The sequence below is a fragment of the Muscardinus avellanarius genome, assembly GCF_963383645.1.
Source record: "Muscardinus avellanarius genome assembly, chromosome: 10".
NCBI lineage: Eukaryota > Metazoa > Chordata > Mammalia > Rodentia > Gliridae > Muscardinus > Muscardinus avellanarius.
The window spans coordinates 89,148,966-89,168,946 of NC_137796.1; the positions used below are offsets into that span (position 1 = coordinate 89,148,966).

General features: G+C 45.8%; 1 protein-coding gene across 1 annotated transcript; it reads right to left on the reverse strand.

Moving 5' to 3' along the window:
- Positions 1-222: 222 nt before the first annotated feature.
- PHKG2 (phosphorylase kinase catalytic subunit gamma 2) lies at positions 223-19,971 on the reverse strand (the record flags this gene model as incomplete). The annotated part of the gene is made up of 9 exons (XM_080704298.1): positions 223-516; positions 614-739; positions 812-965; positions 1,064-1,154; positions 5,278-5,441; positions 5,514-5,579; positions 9,904-9,958; positions 10,188-10,363; positions 19,877-19,971. 9 exons carry the CDS (start codon positions 19,969-19,971, stop codon positions 223-225), a joined length of 1,221 nt encoding a protein of 406 aa, XP_080560424.1.
- Between the last annotated feature and the right edge of the window lie 10 nt (positions 19,972-19,981).

The following is a 19,981-nucleotide window of genomic DNA, read 5'->3' on the forward strand; positions in this document are numbered from 1 at the left end:
ACTGACAAGGCCATGCGTGGCATTTGGAATGGTTCCTTCCACCCCAGCACTGATCTCCAAGCCCTGGCCCCTGGGTAGGTGTGCAGGGTTGGTGTCTATGACAGTAGCATGATCAGAGATGGACCTTGCTTGGCAGGGGGCCTGAAGCCAGAGCCCACAGGGGCTGGAATGATAAAAATCTCCTTGAGGAGAGTCTTGCTTGAGACTTCGAGGGCTCAGGTCCTAGCCCAGTACCAGCGCAGCCTCATCCTCAGTGACAGCAGTGGAGTCCCTCTCTTTTTCGGTAGTCATGAGGGGAAAAGGCCCAGGGGGCCGGTGCTGGAAGAGGGCTGCACGGTTCTGCTGCTCACCCTTTTTCACCCAGTGTCCGTAGAGCCGGAAGGCACAGTTGTCAATGAGGCGCCGCACCGGCCGCAGCGCATAGGGATCCCTCAGCAGTGCACTCTTGGTCAATGGCCGTACACGGTGGGTGCTTAAGGCCACTCGTCCAGCTGCCAGCACTGTCCACACTGCCACCTGGGAAGGGCGGGCAGTGTGAGCTCCTGTGAGCATCCAGCACAGGGGAAAGGTCACAGGAAGGAACAGGTGCAGACCCTGACAGTCTCAAGCTTACCCTGAACCGCTGGCGGGGCGTGAGGTTCCAGGATTGGCTGCCTTCACAGCGCTCAAAGAAGGGGTGCTGCAGGGCCTGCTCAGCTGTCAGGCGTGCCTCAGGATCCACCTGCAGCAGCCTTGAGATCTAGGGGAAACCCCAGAGCATGAGGGGCAGATCTTGAGCCTTCCCCATTGTCCTCTTATGGCCCCCGCTCACCAAGTCCTTGACGGTGTTTGAACGGTCATCCCACTCAGGTGAACTAAACTGGTACTGGCCTTCCATGATCATGCGTAACATCAGGATCTGGCGCCGGTGCCAGAATGGTGGCGAGCCAGCCAGGAGTGTGAACAGGATCACCCCACAAGCCCAGCTAAGGAAGAGACCAAAGTCAGGAAGGCCTCGGTAACAGGCACATGTGAAGAATAGTACTATACACACAGAAGGTGGGAGGGGAGGCCAAAAACTCACAGGTCAACCTCCTTGCCATAGCCAGGGTGGGTTTCATCCATGGAACACTTAAGGATCTCTGGTGCTAGATACCCTGGGGTCCCACACAACTCTAGGGAGAAAAGACAGAAATTGAGGGGATGCCACCAGCCTGCCCCATGCCCCTAATGCCAGATCTCTGCCAGAGCCTCCTCAACACTGCCAGAGCTGCCAGCATTCTGGTTCTGCTCTTACCTGCTTCCTGCTGAGCTTCAGAACTAGAACATGTTCCTGCTGGGCAACTCAAATACCCACCAAGGCTCCTGGTGGCCTTAGGAAAACCTGACTGGGGACTGACTCCAAGGTCTTACCCAACCATGTAATTGGCCTCCCTCAAACCTCTAGCCAAGCCAAACTACCCATTTCTCATATAACTTGTTACCATATTTCTATGTAATACATATGGAAAATAAAATTAGACTTTTTTCTGTATTCCTGTCCAAACGTACTCCTCCTTATAAACTTTCTTCTAGTTAGCAGAACTGCTTTCAACCCAAGAGGAGCAAGCAGAAATTTAGGACTTTTTTTCTGGTACTGGGGATGGAACCCAGTGGTATTCTATCTCTGAGCTACACCCCCAGCCCTATTTCTTATTCTTTTATATTAATTTATTGTTTTTGAAGTACTGGGGATGGAACCAGGGCATTCTATATTCAAGCTACACCCACAACCTAATTTATTTATTTATTTTTGCAATACTGATAGAACCAAGGACGTTCTACCTCCGAACTACACCCCAGGCTCTATTTTTAATTCTTTTTTTTTTTTTTTGGTACCAGGGATGGAACTCAGGAGCATTCTACCTCCGAGCTACACCCCCAACCCTATTTTTTATTCTTTATTTTGAAATAGGGTCTCGCTGAGCTGCAAAGGTCCTCAATAAGTAGCTGAGGCTGTTCAAGAACCGCGATCCTCCTGTCTCAACCTCCCGAATGCTGGGATTACAAGCGTGCGCCACCACGCTTGAAATATTCTTTTATTATTTAAAAACATTTCTCTAAGGTGCAGAGAGCTTCACTAAGTAGCAGAGGCTAGCCACAAACCAGTGATCATCCTGTTATGGGATTACAAGTGCGCATCACCACATCCAGCTGGAATTTGAAATTTAAAAAAAAATTTTTTTTATTGGTGCATTTTAGTCATACATCTTTTTTTTTTTTTTTTTTGGTGGTATTGGGGATATAACCCAGGGACATTCTACCTCTAAGCTATGTCCCCAGACCTATTTTATATTTATTTGGAAACAGGGTCTCACTAAGGTGCTGAGAGCCTCACTAAGTAGCTGAGGCTGGTTTTGAATCTGTGCGATCCTCCTGTCTTGGACTCCCAAGAGTGGGGATTACAAGCGTGTGCTACCACACCTGGGTAATTTGGGATTTCTTTTCTTTTCTTTTTTTTTTTTTTGGGTGGTACTGAGGGTGGAACCCAGGGGCTTTCTACCTCCAGGCTATACTTCCAGGCCTATTTTCTATTTTATTTGGAAACAGGGTCTCACTAAGTTGCTGAGAGCCTTACTTAGTAGCTGAGGCTGGCTTCGAACCTGTGTGACCCTCCAGTCTCAGCCTCCCAAGCGCAGGGATTACAAGCGTATGCCACCACGCCCAGCTTGTAATTTGGGATTTCTTAAAGTACATACTGAGTAAATCCCTTATTTGAAACCCTTCCTGGATGCCCTGGCATGCAAGTCTCCATCCTATAACCCAGAGCTCCCCATATCAGTCCATGTCTATATTTTTAGTTTCTTCTCCTACGTCAGGCACCAATTCTTCCATTCCAACAACTACCAGGCTGTTCCACGGCACATTTCCAGGAGATTTCAATAGGCCTAAGTTGAAAACAACTTTTTTGGGAAATTCATTCCTATACCAAGTATTTATTAAATGTCTAGCATGTACTAAGCATCCTGTTTAGACACAGGAATAAACTAGATGTGCCCTTACCAAACTCACTGTCTTCCAGAAAGCAAATAAGAAATAATAGAATAAGATGTGTGTTATTAAGGAGGATCTGACCTGGAGCCTTAAAGTAAAATCAGAACTACTCAAGCCCAGGGAGAGGACTGAGTAGGCAGGACAAAAATGATTCCAGAAAGAGAAAAAGGGTTTATAAAATCCCAAGGAAAGCCAGGTGTGGTGGCGCACGCTTGTAATCCCCATGCCTAGGAGGCTGAAACAGGAGGATCGTGCAGGTTCGAAGCCAGCCTCAGCTCCTTAGTGAGGCTCTCAGCAACTTAGTGAGATCCTGTTTCCAAATAAAGTATAAAATAGGTCTGGGAGTGTAGGCTGGAGGTAAAAAGCCTCTGGGTTCCACCCCCAGTACCACAAAAAATAAATAAAATAAAATAAATCCTGAAAGAATGACCTTGGATAAGTCTCTCTTTTCCCCTGCGATACTTGGGATGAAACCCAGGGGGATTATACCTCCGAGCTACACCCCCAGCCCTAGTTTTTAGTGTTTTTATTTTTGAAACAGGGTCTCACTGAGTAGCAAAGGGCTTTGCTAAGTAGCTAAGGCTGAGAGAGGAGGATTGTGTAGGTTCGAAGCCAGCCTCAGCTACTTAGTGAGGCTCTCAGCAACTTAGTGAGATCCTGTTTCCAAATAAAGTATAAAATAGGTCTGGGAGCATAGCCCGGAGGTAGGGGTAGCTTGGAGGTAGAATGTCCCGGGGTTCAATCCCCAGTACCACACACACCAAAAAAATATTTAATACCTGCCTCATGGTAAGTGCCCATCTAGAACATGTTAGCTATTAATATGTCAAATGCAAAGCCACTGAAGGAGACATGGTAGCATATTTTATTAATTTTTTTGGCGGTACTAGGGATTAAATCCAGGGGCATTCTACCTCCAAACTACACACTCAGATCCCCCTTTTATGGCAGTGCTGAGGATGGAACCCAGGGGCATTCTACTTCTGAGCCACACCCCCAGCTCTATTTTTTATTCCTTATTTTGAAACAGGGTCTCACTGAGTTGCAAAGGGCCTAAGTAGCTGAGGCTGGTTGCGAACCCGGATCCTCCTGCCTCAGTCTATCAAATGCTGGTGTTCCCAGTGTGCGCCACCTCGCCCGGCTCTATTTTATTCTTTTATTTGGAACAGTGTCTCACTAAATTGCGGAAAGCCTCACTAAGTTACTGAGGCTTGCCTCAAACCTGTGATCCTCTAATCTAAACCTCCCTCATGCTGAGATTATAAGCACTACCACACCTGGCTTGACATGGTAGCATATTAAAAGCTCTAAGGATTCGCATGGTTGAACTTTACTTAGTTTCTCATTTACGTTAGAAGTATTTTTTTTCCCCAGGACTGGGGATGGAACCCAGGGCAGTCTACCTCTGAACTACACCCTTAGCCTTAGTTTTTATTGTTTATTTTGAAACAGAGTCTCACTAAGTTGCAGAGGGCCTCACTAAGTAGCTGAGGCTGGCACTGAACCTGTGATTCTCCTGTCTCAGCCACCCAAATACTGGAAATACTAGGATTACAAGCGTGCACCACCATGCCTAGTTTAGAAATACTTGTCACGGCTGGGCGTGGTGGTGCATGCTTCTAATCCCCGCGCTTGGGAGGCAGAGACAGGAGGATTGCACAGGTTTGAAGCCAGCCTTGCTGGCTTAGGAGACCCTGTTTCCAAATTAAAAAATATAAAAAATAGGTCTGGGAGAGTAGCCCGGAGGTAAAAGGGTTTCCAGGAACCCCAGTACCACCACCAAAAAAAGAAAAAAAGAAAGAAAAAAAAGAAATACCTGTCACAACAAACAGAATTGAGTAAGCCCAAGTCCCAGAGCCCCAGGTGAGAAAAACAAGCTGTCTAGGTATATCAGGCTTCTTTGTAGCACACGGATCCTGACCCAACAAGCTGTTAAGCCCCACTAGCCCCTATTCTGTCTTTCTTCATGGGAGAAGGCCCAACTCCAGAGGCCGGTTCTCTGTGAATCTCTCAGGCTGAATTCCTTCCTCCTGGCTTCCTTGGCATGGTCCTTTGCCAGCTGTGTGCCTGTCTGCTCACTTGTCTCCATTTTCCCAAGTCAAAAAGTCCACCGAGTTACTAAAAAGGCTTTGCATTCAGAGGGTTCTTGGTAAATACTCACTACTTCCAACTCCTTGGAACCTAAGAATTGGTACCGAGACCCAGCCATTCAATCTCAGGTTGATTGGCCTTCCCTCCCAAGCCTTAGGCGACAGGTTTCCTCACCTCGAAGCTTCTCGCCAGGTTCCAAGTGGCAGGAGAACCCAAAATCTGAGAGTCGGATCTGCATATTGTCATCTAGGAGAATATTCTCTGGCTTCAGGTCTCGGTGCACAATGTTGTTGCCATGGAGAAAGCTCACTGCTTCCAGCAGAGACCTCATGATGGACCTGGGGGAGGCACAGTGTTCTCTTTCCCGCCCACTCCCTGTGCACCTCAAGGGCTGTAGACTGTGCCATTACCTGGTTTCCTTTTCTGAAAGGGCCACCTTCTCTGTGAGATAGTCAAACAGCTCTCCCTTCTGCATCCTAGAGAGTAAGAGGGGCATAGGAGGCAGATGTACCCCATCCTGGGGGCCGAGAAAATGAGCCAATGCTCACATAAAAAAATTATGAAAAGCTGGGCGTGGTGGCACATGCTTGTAATCCCAGCATTCGGGAGGATGAGACCGGAGGATCGTGGTTCAAGGACAGCCTCAGCTATTTAGTGAGGCCCTCTGCAACTCAGTGAGACCCGGTTTCAAAACAAAGAATAAAAAAAAGGGCAGGGGATGTGGCTCAGAGGTCGAATGCCCCTGGGTTCCATCCCTAGACCCGCAAAAAAAAAAAAAAAAAAAAAAAAAAAAAAAAAATTATGAAAGCCAGGCGTGGTGGCACATACATGTAATCCAGCATTCAAGAAGCTGAGATAGGAGGATCGCGGTTTGCGGACAGCCTCAGCTACTTAGTAAGGCCCTTCACAACTTAGTGAGACCCTGTTTCAAAAAAATAAAAAGACTAAGCCAGGCGTGGTGGCGCACACTTGTAATCCCAGCATTTTGGGAGGCTGGGACTAGAGGATCGCGGTTCGCGGACAGCCTCAGCTACTTAGTGAGGCCGTCCACAACTCAGTGAGACCCTGTTTCAAAAATAAAGAATAAAAAGCCAGGTATGGTGGCACACGCTTGTAATCCCACACTTGGGAGGCGGAGATAGGAGGATCTCGCTGGCTTAAGAGACCCTGTTTCCAAATAAAAAATATAAAATAGGTCTGGGAGTGTAGCCTGGATGTAGAAGGATTTCCAGGAACCCCAGAACAACATAATAAATAAATAAATAAATAAATAAATAAATAAATAAATAAATAAATACAGAAAGAAAGAAAGAAAGAAAGAAAGAAAGAAAGAAAGAAAGAAAGGAAGAAAGAAAGGAAGAAAGAAAATTGGACAGGGGGTATAGCTCGAAGGTTGAGTGCCTCTGGTTTCCATCCCCAGACCCACAAAAATAAATAAATAAAATTAAAAAATAAAAAGACTAAAAAAATATGGCTGGGGTGTAGCTAGGAGGTACAATGCCCTTGAGTTCCATTCCGTATACCACACACAAAAAAGCCAGGCGTGATGGCGCACACTTGTAATCCCCGTGCTTGGGAGGCGGAGACAGGAGGATCACACAGGTTCGAAGCCAGCCTCGGTGCTTAAGAGACCCTGTTTCCAAATAAAAATATAAAATAGGTCTGTGAGTGTACCCTGGAGGTAGAAAGGTTTCCAGGAACCCCAGTACCACCACCACCAAAAAAAAAAAAAAAAAAAAAAAACCATGAAATAGGCCAGTAATGAGATTCCTCTGCAGACTGGCCAAGAATCTTGAGAGAGCATTCCAAGAGTAAACTGCACCCCAGAAGCAGTGTGACCTGTGAGTGACTGACTGAAATTGTCTGTAACCCTGCCACAATGAAACTCTTTTGTTTGATCAAGAATAAGTAAGTAGGTTAGCTGTGTGGTGGCACACACTTGTAATCCTGGCATTTGGGAAGCTGAGACAGGAGGATCACAGTTCAAGGCCAGCCTCAGCTACTTAAGTGGGGCCCTTTGCAACTCAGTAAGACCCTGTTTCAAAATAAAGAATAAAAAATAGGGCTGGGGTGTAGCTCAGAGGTAGAATGCCCCTGGGTTCTATCCCCAGTACAGCAAAAAAAAAAAGTGACTTCCAAGGAGGCAGTCCTTGTTATCTGCGAATAACTAAATAACTATATGTGGGAAAGATCTCATAAAGTGATCCTATTTAGAATATGCATCAAAATTTTAGTTAAAAGTGGAAAAAAGCTAGGTATGCTAAGGCAAGCCTGTAATCCCAGTACTTGGGAGCTTAGACAGAGGACTATAGGTTCAATATCAGCCTCAGCAACTTAAGACTCTCAGCAACCTAGTGAGGTCCTCCTTGAAAACAAAAAATAAAAAAAGGTCTGAGATGTAGCTCAGAGAGAGTTCCTCTAGGTTCAATCCCTAGCACACACACACACATACAAAAAGAGTGTCATTGTCCTGCAAAATTACAGACTGGTGTCATGGACATTCTCTGCTTACTCAGACTCTTCTTCCAGACTCCAGCAGACAGTCCGTCCGTTCTTTCTTTCTTTCTTCCTTCCTTTCCTTTCCTTTTCTTTTTGTGGTACATGGGATGGAAGCCAGGGGCATTCTACCTCTGAGTGATACCCCCAGTCCTACGTTTTATTTATTTTGAAACAGGGTCTCACTGAGTTGCAGAGTCTCACCAAGTAGCTGAGGCTGTCAGTGAACTGAGATCCTCCTGTCTCAGCCTCTCAAATGCTGGGATCACAAGCCTGCAACACTCCTAGCTCGCCAAAAGACATTTCTGACTACACCGAAGGCTTAAAAAATGGGTCTGGGGATGGAATCCAGGGGCATTCAACCTCTGAGCTATAGCCCCTGCCCTATATTTATTCTTTATTTTTTGAAACAGGGTCTCACTAAGTCTCACTAAGTTACAGAGGGCCTAAGTAGCTGAGGCTGTTCTTGAACTGTGACCCTCCGGTCTCAGACTCCCGAATGCTGGGATTACAAGTGTGCGCCACCACACTGTTCTTCTTCTTCTTCTTCTTCTTCTTTTTTTTTTTTTTTGGTGGCACTGGGGTTCCTGGAAGCCCTTCTACTTCTGGGCTACACCCAGACCTATTTTTATATTTTTATTTGGAAACAGGGTCTCTTACGCCAGGGAGACTGGCTTCAAACCTGTGCGATCCTCCTGTCTCCGCCTCCCAAGCACGGGGATTACAAGCGTGCGCCACCAGGCCCAGCAAATCATTCTCTTTTGAATTACAACTGGTTTGCATTTTATCATATAGTATCTGATACTCAGATTCAAAGTAGCCAAAAAAATAACCAATGGCAAGGTGCAGTGGCACACACTTATAATCCCAGTATTTGGGAGGCTGAGACAGGAGGATTGCAGATTCAAGGCCCTCAGCAGCCTAGTGAGATCCTGTCTCAAAACAAAACAAAAGCCAGGAATGGTGGCGCACGCTTGCAACCCCAGTACTTGGGAGGCTGAGAGAGGAGTATCCCAGTTTGAAGCCAGCCTCAGCTACTTAGTGAGACCCTGTTTCCAAATAAAATATAAAATAGGTCTGAGGGTGTAGCCCAGAGGTAGAAAGCCCCTGGGTTCCATCCCCAATACCACAAAAAACAAAACAAAACAAAAAATAGGGCTGAGGTTGTAGCTCAGAGGTAGAACAGTCCTGGGTTCATTCTCCAGTACCACATACACACACAAAAATAAATAAATAAATGAAGACTGGATGGCAGAGATGGGCAGCACTGCAGCATGTGAACCAACGAGAGTGAGTGAGCGTCTGTTTCATGAGCAGGCAGTTGACTGGGGAATACTCTTTCTTAGAAAAGCATTTTTCCAGCCCAGGTGGTGGCGCACACTTGTAATCCCAGCATTCGGGAGGCAGAGACAGGAGGATCACGGACAGCCTCAGCTGCTTAGTGAGGTCCATTGTAACTCAGTGCGACCCTGTTTCAAAATAAAGAATAAAAAAATAGGGCTGAGCCGGGCGTGGTGGTGCACGCTTGTAATCCCAGCACTTGGGAGGCTGAGACAGGAGGATCGCACAGGTTCGAGGCCAGCCTCAGCTACTTAGTGAGGCTCTCAGCAACTTAGTGAGACCCTGTGTCCAAATAAAGTATAAAATAGGTCTGGGATTATAGCCCAGAAGTAGAAAGCCTCTGGGTTCTACCCCCAGTACCACCACCAAAAAAAAAAAAAAAAAAAAAAAAAAAAAATAGGGCTGGGAGTGTAGCTTAGAGGTCAAATGCCCCTGGGTTCCAGCCCAGACTTGCCAAAAAAAAAAAAAAAAAAAAAAAAAGCACTTTTCCAGCTAAACATAGTGGTACAGGCTTGTAATCCCAGTACATGGGAGGCTAAGACAGGAGGATCACAGGTTCATAGCCAGCCTCAGCTACTTAGTGAGACTCTGTTTCAAAAAAGGAATAAAAATAGGGCTGAGGGTGTGCCTCGGAGGTAGAACATCCCTGGGTTCAATCCCCAGTACTGCAAAGAAAAAAAAAAAGCACTTTTTCCCCTGCTCAATTTATAATCATGGGAGACCGGGACAGGGACCCTTGGGGCATGAGAACCCTCTGTATCTGGTCACCACCACCTGCCTCAATCACACACAGGGAGAGGGTCGGAGCCACGGGCAGCAGGCAGACTACAGTGATAAAGACAGTCCTGGCTAAAAGACCAGGGCCGGTATGAACAACGTGGTCTCCAGCTCACTGAGCTACAAGGCTGGGGCCACAATGGAGGCAGGGAGGAAGCTTCTCATGTGGGACAGGGAGATACTCACAGGTCAAACACCAGGAACATGAAGCTAGAAGACTCGTAGGAATCGATGAGAGTGACTGGGGAAAGAGGCAGAAAAGCAGAGACAGAGATGGAAAGGAGCAGATGCACATTAAAGGGGCCTCTCCACCCTGAGGCAGCAGTGGCTATCACTGGGGAGGGAGAACTGAGCTGGCAGTGGGGCCACTCTCAACAGAGCCTGGAGGCAATGTTGGGGCCAGTGGGCTGTGGGCAGAGCCAAGAGGCAGTGGGATCGCCAGCTAACAGGAACAGGGAATGCAGCCTCACTGATGTGGGGGTGGCCGGCGACCTGGCGAAGGATTTGCGTTTCTCGACGTGTGGCTTCCCGCACCTCCTCCAGCTGCTCAGGACTCAGCCGCTCAGCTGTTACCTCCATGATCTTCACTGCGAACTCATCACCAGTGGCTCGATGAACACATCGGCGGACCACAGAGCTTACTCCTCTGCCAAGGCCAGACAACAGCACAAGTCAGCGCCTCCTGTACTCTCATTTCCCCACAGATCAGAGTACCAGCATCCTCATGCCCACTGTGCCAGATTCTAAAGACCCATCTGGACAGCAGGACAACCACCGAAGAAACACATCCTGGCCTACAGTAGCTTCATGGTGGCCTCAGAAACCTGGCAAGGTCTAGCACAGAGCTCATAGGGAGGCAGCCGGGAACCTGGGTTGAATTTAACTTCACTATTTCGTCTGTGGGTAAGCCTAGACAAGTCCTTTCCACAGAGTCCCAGAAATTGTCCCTTGCAGGAAGTGGGAAAAAATAATCTGCCCCCCTCCATATTTTATTTCATTCATACTTCCCTGATGATCCTATCTAAATCCCAAAGTTACCCTACAACACTTCAAGTGTTGGAGGCACCAAAAAATATAGAGCTAGCTGGGCGTGGTGGTACACACTTGTAATCCCAGCATTCAGGAGGCTGAGACAGGAGGATCAAGGTTTGCAGACAGCCTCGGCTACTTAGTGAGGCTCTTTGCAACTCATTTGAGACCCTGTTTCAAAAATAAAGAATACAGCCGGGTGTGGTGGCACACACTTGTAATCCCTGCGCTTGGGAGGCTGAGACAGAAGGATCACACAGGTTCGAAGCCAGACTCAGCTACTTAGTGAGGCTCTCAGCCTCACTAAGTATTATTGTTTCCAAATAAATATAAAAAAAATAGGTCTGGGAGTATAGCCCGGAGGCCCCTGGTTCCACCCCCAGTACCACACACACACACACACACACACACACACACACACACAAAAATAGGGCTGGGGGTGTAGCTCAGAGGTACAATGTCCCTGAGTTCCATCCCCAGTACTGCAAAAAAACAAAACAAAACAAAATGGAGCTATAGGCTAGAGGACCAAAGTTGAGAATTAGATGTTAGTTTAAATTCCAAATTCACAACCAATTAATCTCTAAGTGATTAAATGACATAAAATCTTTGGGCTTTAGCCTATGCAACTCTAAAATGTAGCCAACTCTATCTTGAAAGAATATTAAAGGGCATGAATAAGCCAGGTGCGGTGGTGAATGCCTATAATTCCAGGCAGGAGAATCCAAAGGTGTGCAGAGAGCCTCAGCAACTTGGTGAGGCCCTCCATAACTTAGTGAGACCCTGTTTCAAAATAAAGAATAAAAGGGCTAGGCTGTAGCTCAGAGATAGAATGCCCCTGAGTTCAGTCTCCATTAACACACACACACACACACACACACACACACACACACACACACACCTACCTGCATGGCATTAATGAGACAGCATTTTTTCTACCTTTGAGCTACAACCCCAGCTCTATTTTATTCCATTATTTTGAAATAAGGTCTCACAGCCAGGCATGGTGATATACCCTTATAATTCTAGTACTTGGGAGGCTAGACAAAAGGACCACAGGTTTGTGACCAGCCTCAGCAACTTAGAGAGGCCCTTTGCAACTTAGTGTGAGACCCTATTTATTTTTTTATTTTTCTTTCTTTTCTTTTTTTTTTTTTTTTGGTGTGTGAGAGAGAAAGAGAGAGAGCGAGCGAGCGAGAGAGAGAGAGAGAGAGAGAGAGAGAGAGGGAAATAATGATTGAGGATTGAATCCAGGGGTGTTCTGTCTCTGAACTACTATCCTTTTAAAAAAAATTTTTATTTCTTTTCTTGTGATGCTAGAGATTGAAATCAGGGGCATTCCACCTCCAAGCTATAACCCCAGCCCCAGCCCTATTTTTTATTCTTTTTGTGTGTGTGTGTGTGTGTGTGTGTGTGTGTGTGTGTGTGTGGTACTAGGGGAGGAACCCAGAGGCTTTCTACCTCCGGACTATACTCCCAGACCTTTTTTTAGTATATTTTATTTGGAAACAGGGTCTCGCTAAGTTGCCGAAAGCCTCACAAAGTAGCCGAGGCTGGCTTCGAACCCATGCGATCCTCCTGTCTCAGCCTCCCAAGCGCGGGGATTACAAGTGTGCACCACCACGCCTGGCTTATTCTTATTTTTTAAATATTTATTTATTTATCTGTGGTACTGAGGGTGGAACCCAGGGGCATTCTACCTCTGAGCTACACCCCCTGCCCTATTTTCTTTTTTTTTCTCTTTATTTTGAAACAGAGTCTCACTGAGTTGCAGAGGGCCTAAGTATCTGAGGCTGTCAGTGAACCATAATCCTGTCTCAGCCTCCTGAATACTGGGATTACAAGCTTACACCACCATGCCCTGCTTTGTTCTTTTTTTTTTTTTTTTTTTTTTTTGGAAGGTCTGGGGATGGAATCCAGGGGCATTTAACCTCTGAGCTATATCCCCTGCCCTATTTTTTTTTTTTTTTATTCTTCATTATGAAGCAGGTTCTAAGTTATAGAGAGCCTCACTAAGTAGCTGAGGCTGGCCACAAACCTTGATCCTCCTGTCTCAGCCTCCTAAGTACTGGGATTACAAGTATGTACTACCATGCAAATTATTTATTTATTTATTTATTTATTTATTTATTTTGCAGGACTGGGGATGGAACCCAGAGGCATTCTACCTACGAGCTACACCCCCAGCCCTATTTTTTATTCCTTCATTGAAAACAGGGTCTCACTGAGTTGCAAAGGGCCTCACTAAGTAGCTGAGGCTGTCTGTAAACCATGATCATCCTCTAAGCCTCGCAAATGCTGGGATTACAAGCACGTGCCACCACGCCCAGCTCTTATTTATTTTGAAACAGGCTCTCACTGAGTTCCTGAGGACCTAAGTTGCTGGCTGCAAACCTATGATCCTCCTGTCTCAGCCTCCCAAATGCTGGGATTACAAGTATGCCCCACTATTCCCGGCTTCAATCCATATTTCTAATGCTGGTTTCTTTGTTACCCTTCATATGACCTTATTAGCATGTTCTCTTGGGCCTCCTTGGTCTCATTCACATAACTTCCCTTGTTTGGAAATCTGTTATCCCATATCTGTGGTTAAATAAAGAGATGAAATTATTGATTCTCAAACTGAGCCTATAGATGTTTTGGCCATACATTTTTTTGGTGCTGGGACTGAACCAGAGCTGTATAGCCTTTTTTCTTTTTTCTTTTCTTTTCTTTTGGGGTACTGAGGATTGAACACAGGGGCATTCTACCTCTGAGCTACCTGCCCAACCATATTTTTTATTCTTTTATTTTACTTTTTCTTTTTTTGCAGTCCTGGGAATGAAACCCAGAGGCATTCTACCTTCGAGCTACATTCCCAGCCCTATTTTTTTATTCTTTTTTTGAAATAGGGTCTCACTAAGTTGCAGAGGGCCTCACTAAATAGCTGAGGCTGTCCTGTGAACCACAATACTCATCCTGCATCCCAAATGCTGAGATTACAAGCGTGCACCACCACGTCTGGCTTCTGTTTTTGTTTTGAAGCAGGGTTTCGCCAGTTTGCTGAGAGTCTTCCTACTTGCTAAGACTGACCTCAAACCTTTGATCATCCTGTCTTAGCCTCCAAAGTACTATAATTATAGGTGTTCACCATCACACCCAGCTTGGACACACCAGAAGTGAGAGAAAAACCCTCCAGTTATACTTTTCACTTCCTACTGTCTTATTCTTGGCTACTTCAGTTTTGTTGTTTTTGTTATTTTGTGGTATTGGGGGTTGAACCCAAGGGCATTCTACCTCTGAGCAATACGCCCAAGCCAATTTTAGTCTTTATTTTGAAACAAGGTCTCACTAACTTGCAGAGGGCCTCACTAATTAGCTGAGGCTGGCTGAAAACCTTCCATCCTCCTGTCTCAGCCTCCCAAGTACAGGGATTACAGGTGTGCGCTACCATGCCCAGCTTGCCACTTCAGTTTTGATTTCCTGCCTAATCACTAAGGGCTTTGGAGGCTGAGGGCCTTGGTCTAATATATTACTCATCTTTTTTTTTTTTTTTAAATTTGCAGTGCTAAGCCGGGCGTGGTGGCGCACGCTTGTAATCCCCACGCTTGGGAGGCTGAGACAGGAGGATCGCGCAGGTTCAAAGCCAGCCTCAGCTACTTAGTGTGGATCTCAGCAACTTAGTGAGACCCTGTTTCCAAATAAAATAAAAAAATGGGTCTGGGAGTATAGCCCGGAAGTAGAAAGCCTCTGGGTTCCACCCCCAGTACCACTAAAAATTAAATAAATAAATAAATTTTGCAGTGCTGGGATTCAGACATGCTAGGGAAGTGTTCTGTCACTGAGCTACATCTCCAGCCCCTAATTATTACTCATCTGTAATGAACTTCTTTGAGAACCTGAAAGCCAAAGACCTCAACCGCACAAACAATAAATAAATGAATAAATAAATAAATAGATAAAACATGAGGTTTGCTGGGCACAGTGGCATATGCATATAATCCCAGTACTTGGGAGGCTGAGACAGGAGGATCACAGGTTCTCAGCCACCCTCAGCTACTTAGTGAGGCCCTTTGTAACTTAGTGAGAACATGTTTCAAAAAAAAAAAAAAAAATCCAGGTGTGATGCATGCCTGCCTGTAATCCCAATATTTGGGATACTAAGACAGAAGGATCACAAGGTTGAATGTAGCCTTAGCAATTTAGCAAGACTCTGTTTTCCAAATATAAAATCAAATAGGGGTGGGGGTCTAACTTGGAGGTAGAACACCCCTTGGTTCAGTCCCCAGTACCAAATAAATCCCACCCTTGTAACCCAATCTCAGGACTTGGGAGACTGAGACAGGAGGATCCCAGGTTTGTGGCCAGCCTCAGCTACCCAGTGAGACCTTGTTTCAAAATAAAAGAATAAAGCTGGGCGTGGTGGTGCACACTTGTAATCCCAGTGCTTGGGAGGCTGAGACAGGAGGATCGCACAGGTTCGAAGCCAGCCTCAGCTACTTAGTGAGACTCTCAGCAATTTAGTGGGACCCTGTTTCCAAATAAAATATAAAATAGGGCTGGAAGTATAACCTGGAGGTAGAAAGACCCTGGGTTCTACCCCCAGTACCACAAAAAATAAAGAAATAAAGAAGTAAAGAAAGAAAGGAAGAAAGAGAGAAAGGAAGAAAGAAAGAAAGAAAGAAAGAAAGAAAGAAAGAAAGAAAGAAAGAATAAAGCTGGGCATGGTGGTGCACGCTTGTAATCCCAACATATGGGAGGCTGAGACAGGAGGATCCGAGTTCACGGACAGCCTCAGCTACTTAGTGAGGCCCTGTACAACTCAGTGAGATGTTATTTTCAAAATAAAGAATACAATTTAGGGCTGGGGGTATAGCTCAGAGGTAGAATGCCCCTGGGTTCCATCCCCAGTACAACAAAAAAAGTTGGGAGACAGAATACCCTTGAAAATGAATGATGAATATGTGCATGTATGTATGTCACACTTGCCCAGGGTCCCATCATTGGCCCTACTCTCAGGCTCTGTGCACTCTCCCTCAGGCACTCAGTAACTGCGTTACCCCAGTAACCTCCACACTTCAATCTCCATGCCCAGACGCTTGTACTGCATTAGGCCAACATCTCTGCCTGGAAAATCTTTTCCCGTTTGTACTACAGACATTTCTCTTACATCATGACCAATGTAGGCCTCATCTTCCCGCTCCTGTTTCTTTATTACTGATCTCAGTTAATGGTGGTGTCATCCAATCAGAATCCCAAACTGGAGCCGGGCGTGGTGGTGCACACTTGTAATCCCCACACTTGGGAGGCTGAGACAGGAGGATCATGCAGGTTCGAAGCCAGCCTCAGCAACTTAATGAGACCCTATTTCCAAATAAAATATAAAATGGGTCTGGGAGTATAGCCCGGAAGTAGAAAGCTTCCACCCCCAGTTCCACCAAAAAAATAAAATAAAATCCAGAATCCCAAACTGGAAACCTTGGTGCCATTCTTGGCTTTTCCTTCCCCTTTGCAATCCATAGCCAACCAATTCAGTTAACGCTACATAGCTCTCCAAGCTGTGGCCTAGTGCTCGACCCTCACTGCCACAGCCTTGGCTTGGGCTCTCTTCCTCCTCACCTGGAACACCACAGCAGCCCAGCACTCTTCTCACAGCTGCCAATCTCAGCCCCTACACCTGGGTTGCTGGAACCCAGGGGCTACTACTTCTGAGCTACAACCCTAGTGCTATTTATTTTTTGTTTTGAGACAGGGTCTCACTAAGTTGCTGAGAGTCTCGATATATTGCTGAGGCTGGCTTTGAACCTATGATCCTCCTGTCTCAGCCTCCCAAGTACTGGGATTACAGGAGTACCCCATCATGCCCAGCTAGCACCCTATAAACGTCTACCACATTACTTCTAGAATTAGCATCCTAAAATGTAGACTCAATTATGTCAGTTGCTGTTTAAAAACTTAACAGATTAGAGCCAAGCATGGTGGTGCACTCTTGTAATCCCAGCGCTTGGGAGGCTGAAACAGGGGGATCACACAGGTTCAAAGCCAGCCTTAGCTACTTAGTGAGGCTCTCAGCAACTTCGTGAGACCCTGTTTCCAAATAAAGTATAAAAATAGGTCTGGGAGTATAGTCCGGAGGTAGAAAAGCCCCTGGGTTCCACCCTCAGTATCTCACACACACACACACACACAAAAAAAAAAAACAACCCAAAATGTAACAGATTAATTTCTCTCTCAGGTTCTAAGTGTTGCCTTTTACTTCAGCAGGACCCTGACAGTAACTGTCCTCTTTTTTGGGGGGGATACTGGGGATTTAACCTGGGGCATTCTATTTCCAAGCTATACCCTCATCCCTTTTTATTTCTTCATTTGGAAACAGAGTCTTGCTAAGTTGCTTAGGTGGGCCTAGAACCTGGGATCCTCCTGTTTTAGGCTCCCAAGTTTTGGGATTACAGGCAGCTGTCCTCCTTTTTTACTGACACTTACTTTCAATTTTATGGTTAATTGTGGGATGAACTTAAAATTGTTCTTTCCTTGCTACCTCCCTATTACCTACAAGATAAAAATTAAAGTCTAGTTTATTCACTGGTCATCCAAGGACTTCACTGGACAGTATCATCTCTTCCTATAGTCCTGTCATTTGTTTATTTATTTTTTGCAGGTTTGGAGATGGAACCCAGGAGCATTCGACCTCCAAGCTACACCCCCTGCCCTATTTTTTTTTTTTAATTCTTTATTTTGAAACAGGGTCTCACTGAGTTGCAGAGGGCCTCACTAAGTAGCTGAGGCTATCCGCGAACCGCGATCCTCCGGTCTCAGCCTCCTGAATACTGGGATTACAAACGTGAGCCACCACGCCCAGCAAATCTTTATTTAAAAACAGGATCTCACTGAGTTGCAAAGGTTCTCACTAAGTAGCTAAGGCTAGCCACGAACCCGGATCCTCCTGTCTCAGCTTCCCAAAGAAAAGATCAGTTTTGAAGATCAGAGGGATATTGCCTCCTGCCCCCCCCCAATTTTTTTTGTAGTACTGGGGATGAACCAGAGGCATTTTGCCTCTGAACTACATCCCTAACCCATTAATTAATTAATTTGTTATTATTATTATTATTATTATTATTATTATTATTATTATTATTATTACAGAACTGGGGATAGAACCCAGGGGCATTCTACCTCCAAATTACCCACCCAGCCTTTGAAACAGGGTCTCACTAAGTTGTGAAGGACCTCACTAAGTAGTAGGGGATGGCCACAAACTTGTGATCCTTTCTCAGAATTTGAGATTATGTGCAGGGCGTGGTGACACAGATTTATAATCCCAGTAGCACCACACCCACTCTATTTTTTAAATTTTATTTATATTTTTTTGGTGGTACTGGGGTTCCTGGAAACCATTCTGCTTCTGGGTTACACTCCCAGACCTATTTTATATATTTTTTTATTTGGAAACAGGGTCTCATAAACCAGCGCAGCTGGCTTCAAACTGGTGCGATCCTCCTATCTCTGCCTCCCAAGCGTGGGGATTACAAGAGTGTGCCACCACGCCCGGCTTTTTTATTCTTTATTTTGAAACAGGGTCTCACTAAGTTGCAGAGGGCCTCACAAGTTGCAGAGGCTCCCGAGTACTGGGATTAATAGTTATGTGCCACCATATCCGGTTTCGTTTTCTTCTCTCTAGTTCACTGATGGCATCCCCTCAGTGACTTTGCTGACTCTTCTTTCTGTAACTGGCACTAATTGGTGACATGCAGCAGGGCCTTTGCACTTCATTATCCATACTGGTTCCTCCATCCACTATCTACATGCTGAGGCCTACCGAGTTACAGCTGCCGCCAAGCTTTCCCTCGAGTCCCAGGCACATATGACCACTTGACAGTGCCTTGCACTTACTCTTCCCTCTGTAGAAAAGACCCAGCTCAGCTCATGACCTACTCACTCTCACCTTGCAGGTCTCAGTTCAAAACTCATTTTCTTGGGAACAAAAACACAGTTCAGTGGTTCTTCACCTACACACACACATCTCCTCAGAGACTCCCAGGCTCCCACCTGCAGTGGCCTTCACTAATTGCCTGGTGCTCGCTCAGGCAGCACATAAACTAAATTCATTGTCCTGTTTCTATTCTCTCTAGCACTTACACTGACCTTTAGTTTTATTTTTTTTGCGGGTCTGGGCATGGAACGCAGGGGCATTCGACCTCCGAGACACACCCCCTGCCCTATTTTTTATTCTTTATTTTGAAACCGGCTCTCGCAGAGTTGCAGAGGGCCTCACTAAGTAGCTGAGGCTGGCTGGGAACAACGATCCTCCAGTCTCAGCCTCTGGAATGCTGGGATGACAAGTGTGTGTCACCACGCCCGGCTTTCATTTTGTTTTGTATTTATTATCTATCTCTATTATTAGACTGTAAACTCCAGAAGGACAGAAATCTTATGGGTTTCTGCTACTCCTCTGTGGGTATCCACAGTGTCTAACACAACATACCCAGTACATAGCATGTGCTTAAAAATTTTTTATGAAGTGGTGGCACATGCTTGTAATCCCCGTGCTTGGGAGGCTGAGACAGGAGGATCGCGCAGGTTCGAAGCCAGACTCAGCTACTTAGTGAGTGAGACCCTGTTTCCAAATAAAATATAAAAAAGGTCTGGGAGTATAGCCCGGAGGTAGAAAGCCTCTGGGTTCCACCCCCAGTACCACCAAAACACACACACACACACACACACACACACACACACACACAAAAAAAAAAAAAAAAAAAAAAAAAACTTTTGATGAATAAATGTATCTGATGACACTGCCTCTAACAGGTGAGGTCTTCTTTTTTCTCTGCATATTGAACTCCTATTCACACTTCAAGTCCCCCAAATCCCAAAGATCACAAGCGTGCGCCACCACGCCCAGCCTATAAGCATCTTTTCTACTCTCCCTGGGTTTGGATTTGTATCTGGCACATGTAGGTGCTTCAACCATGTTTTTTAAAAAATACGTAATTAAATGAATTAATGAAACAAAGGGAGTGAACCCAGAATATTAATCTCAGACGTTCTCCAATTGCCACTATCCTTTTCCATCTATCCAGTACTCCGAAGTAACCTGTTATTCTGGCTAGAACCAGACCTCTGTTCACCTCCGTTTTCCTGGCTGTGACCTCACCTGCCAATGACGTCCTTAGGATCGTACTTTTGATAAAACTCCTTGGCGGCGGCCCAGTCCGGGAGGTCATCCTCCGGCCCCACGTCCAGAGTCATTCTGAGGGAG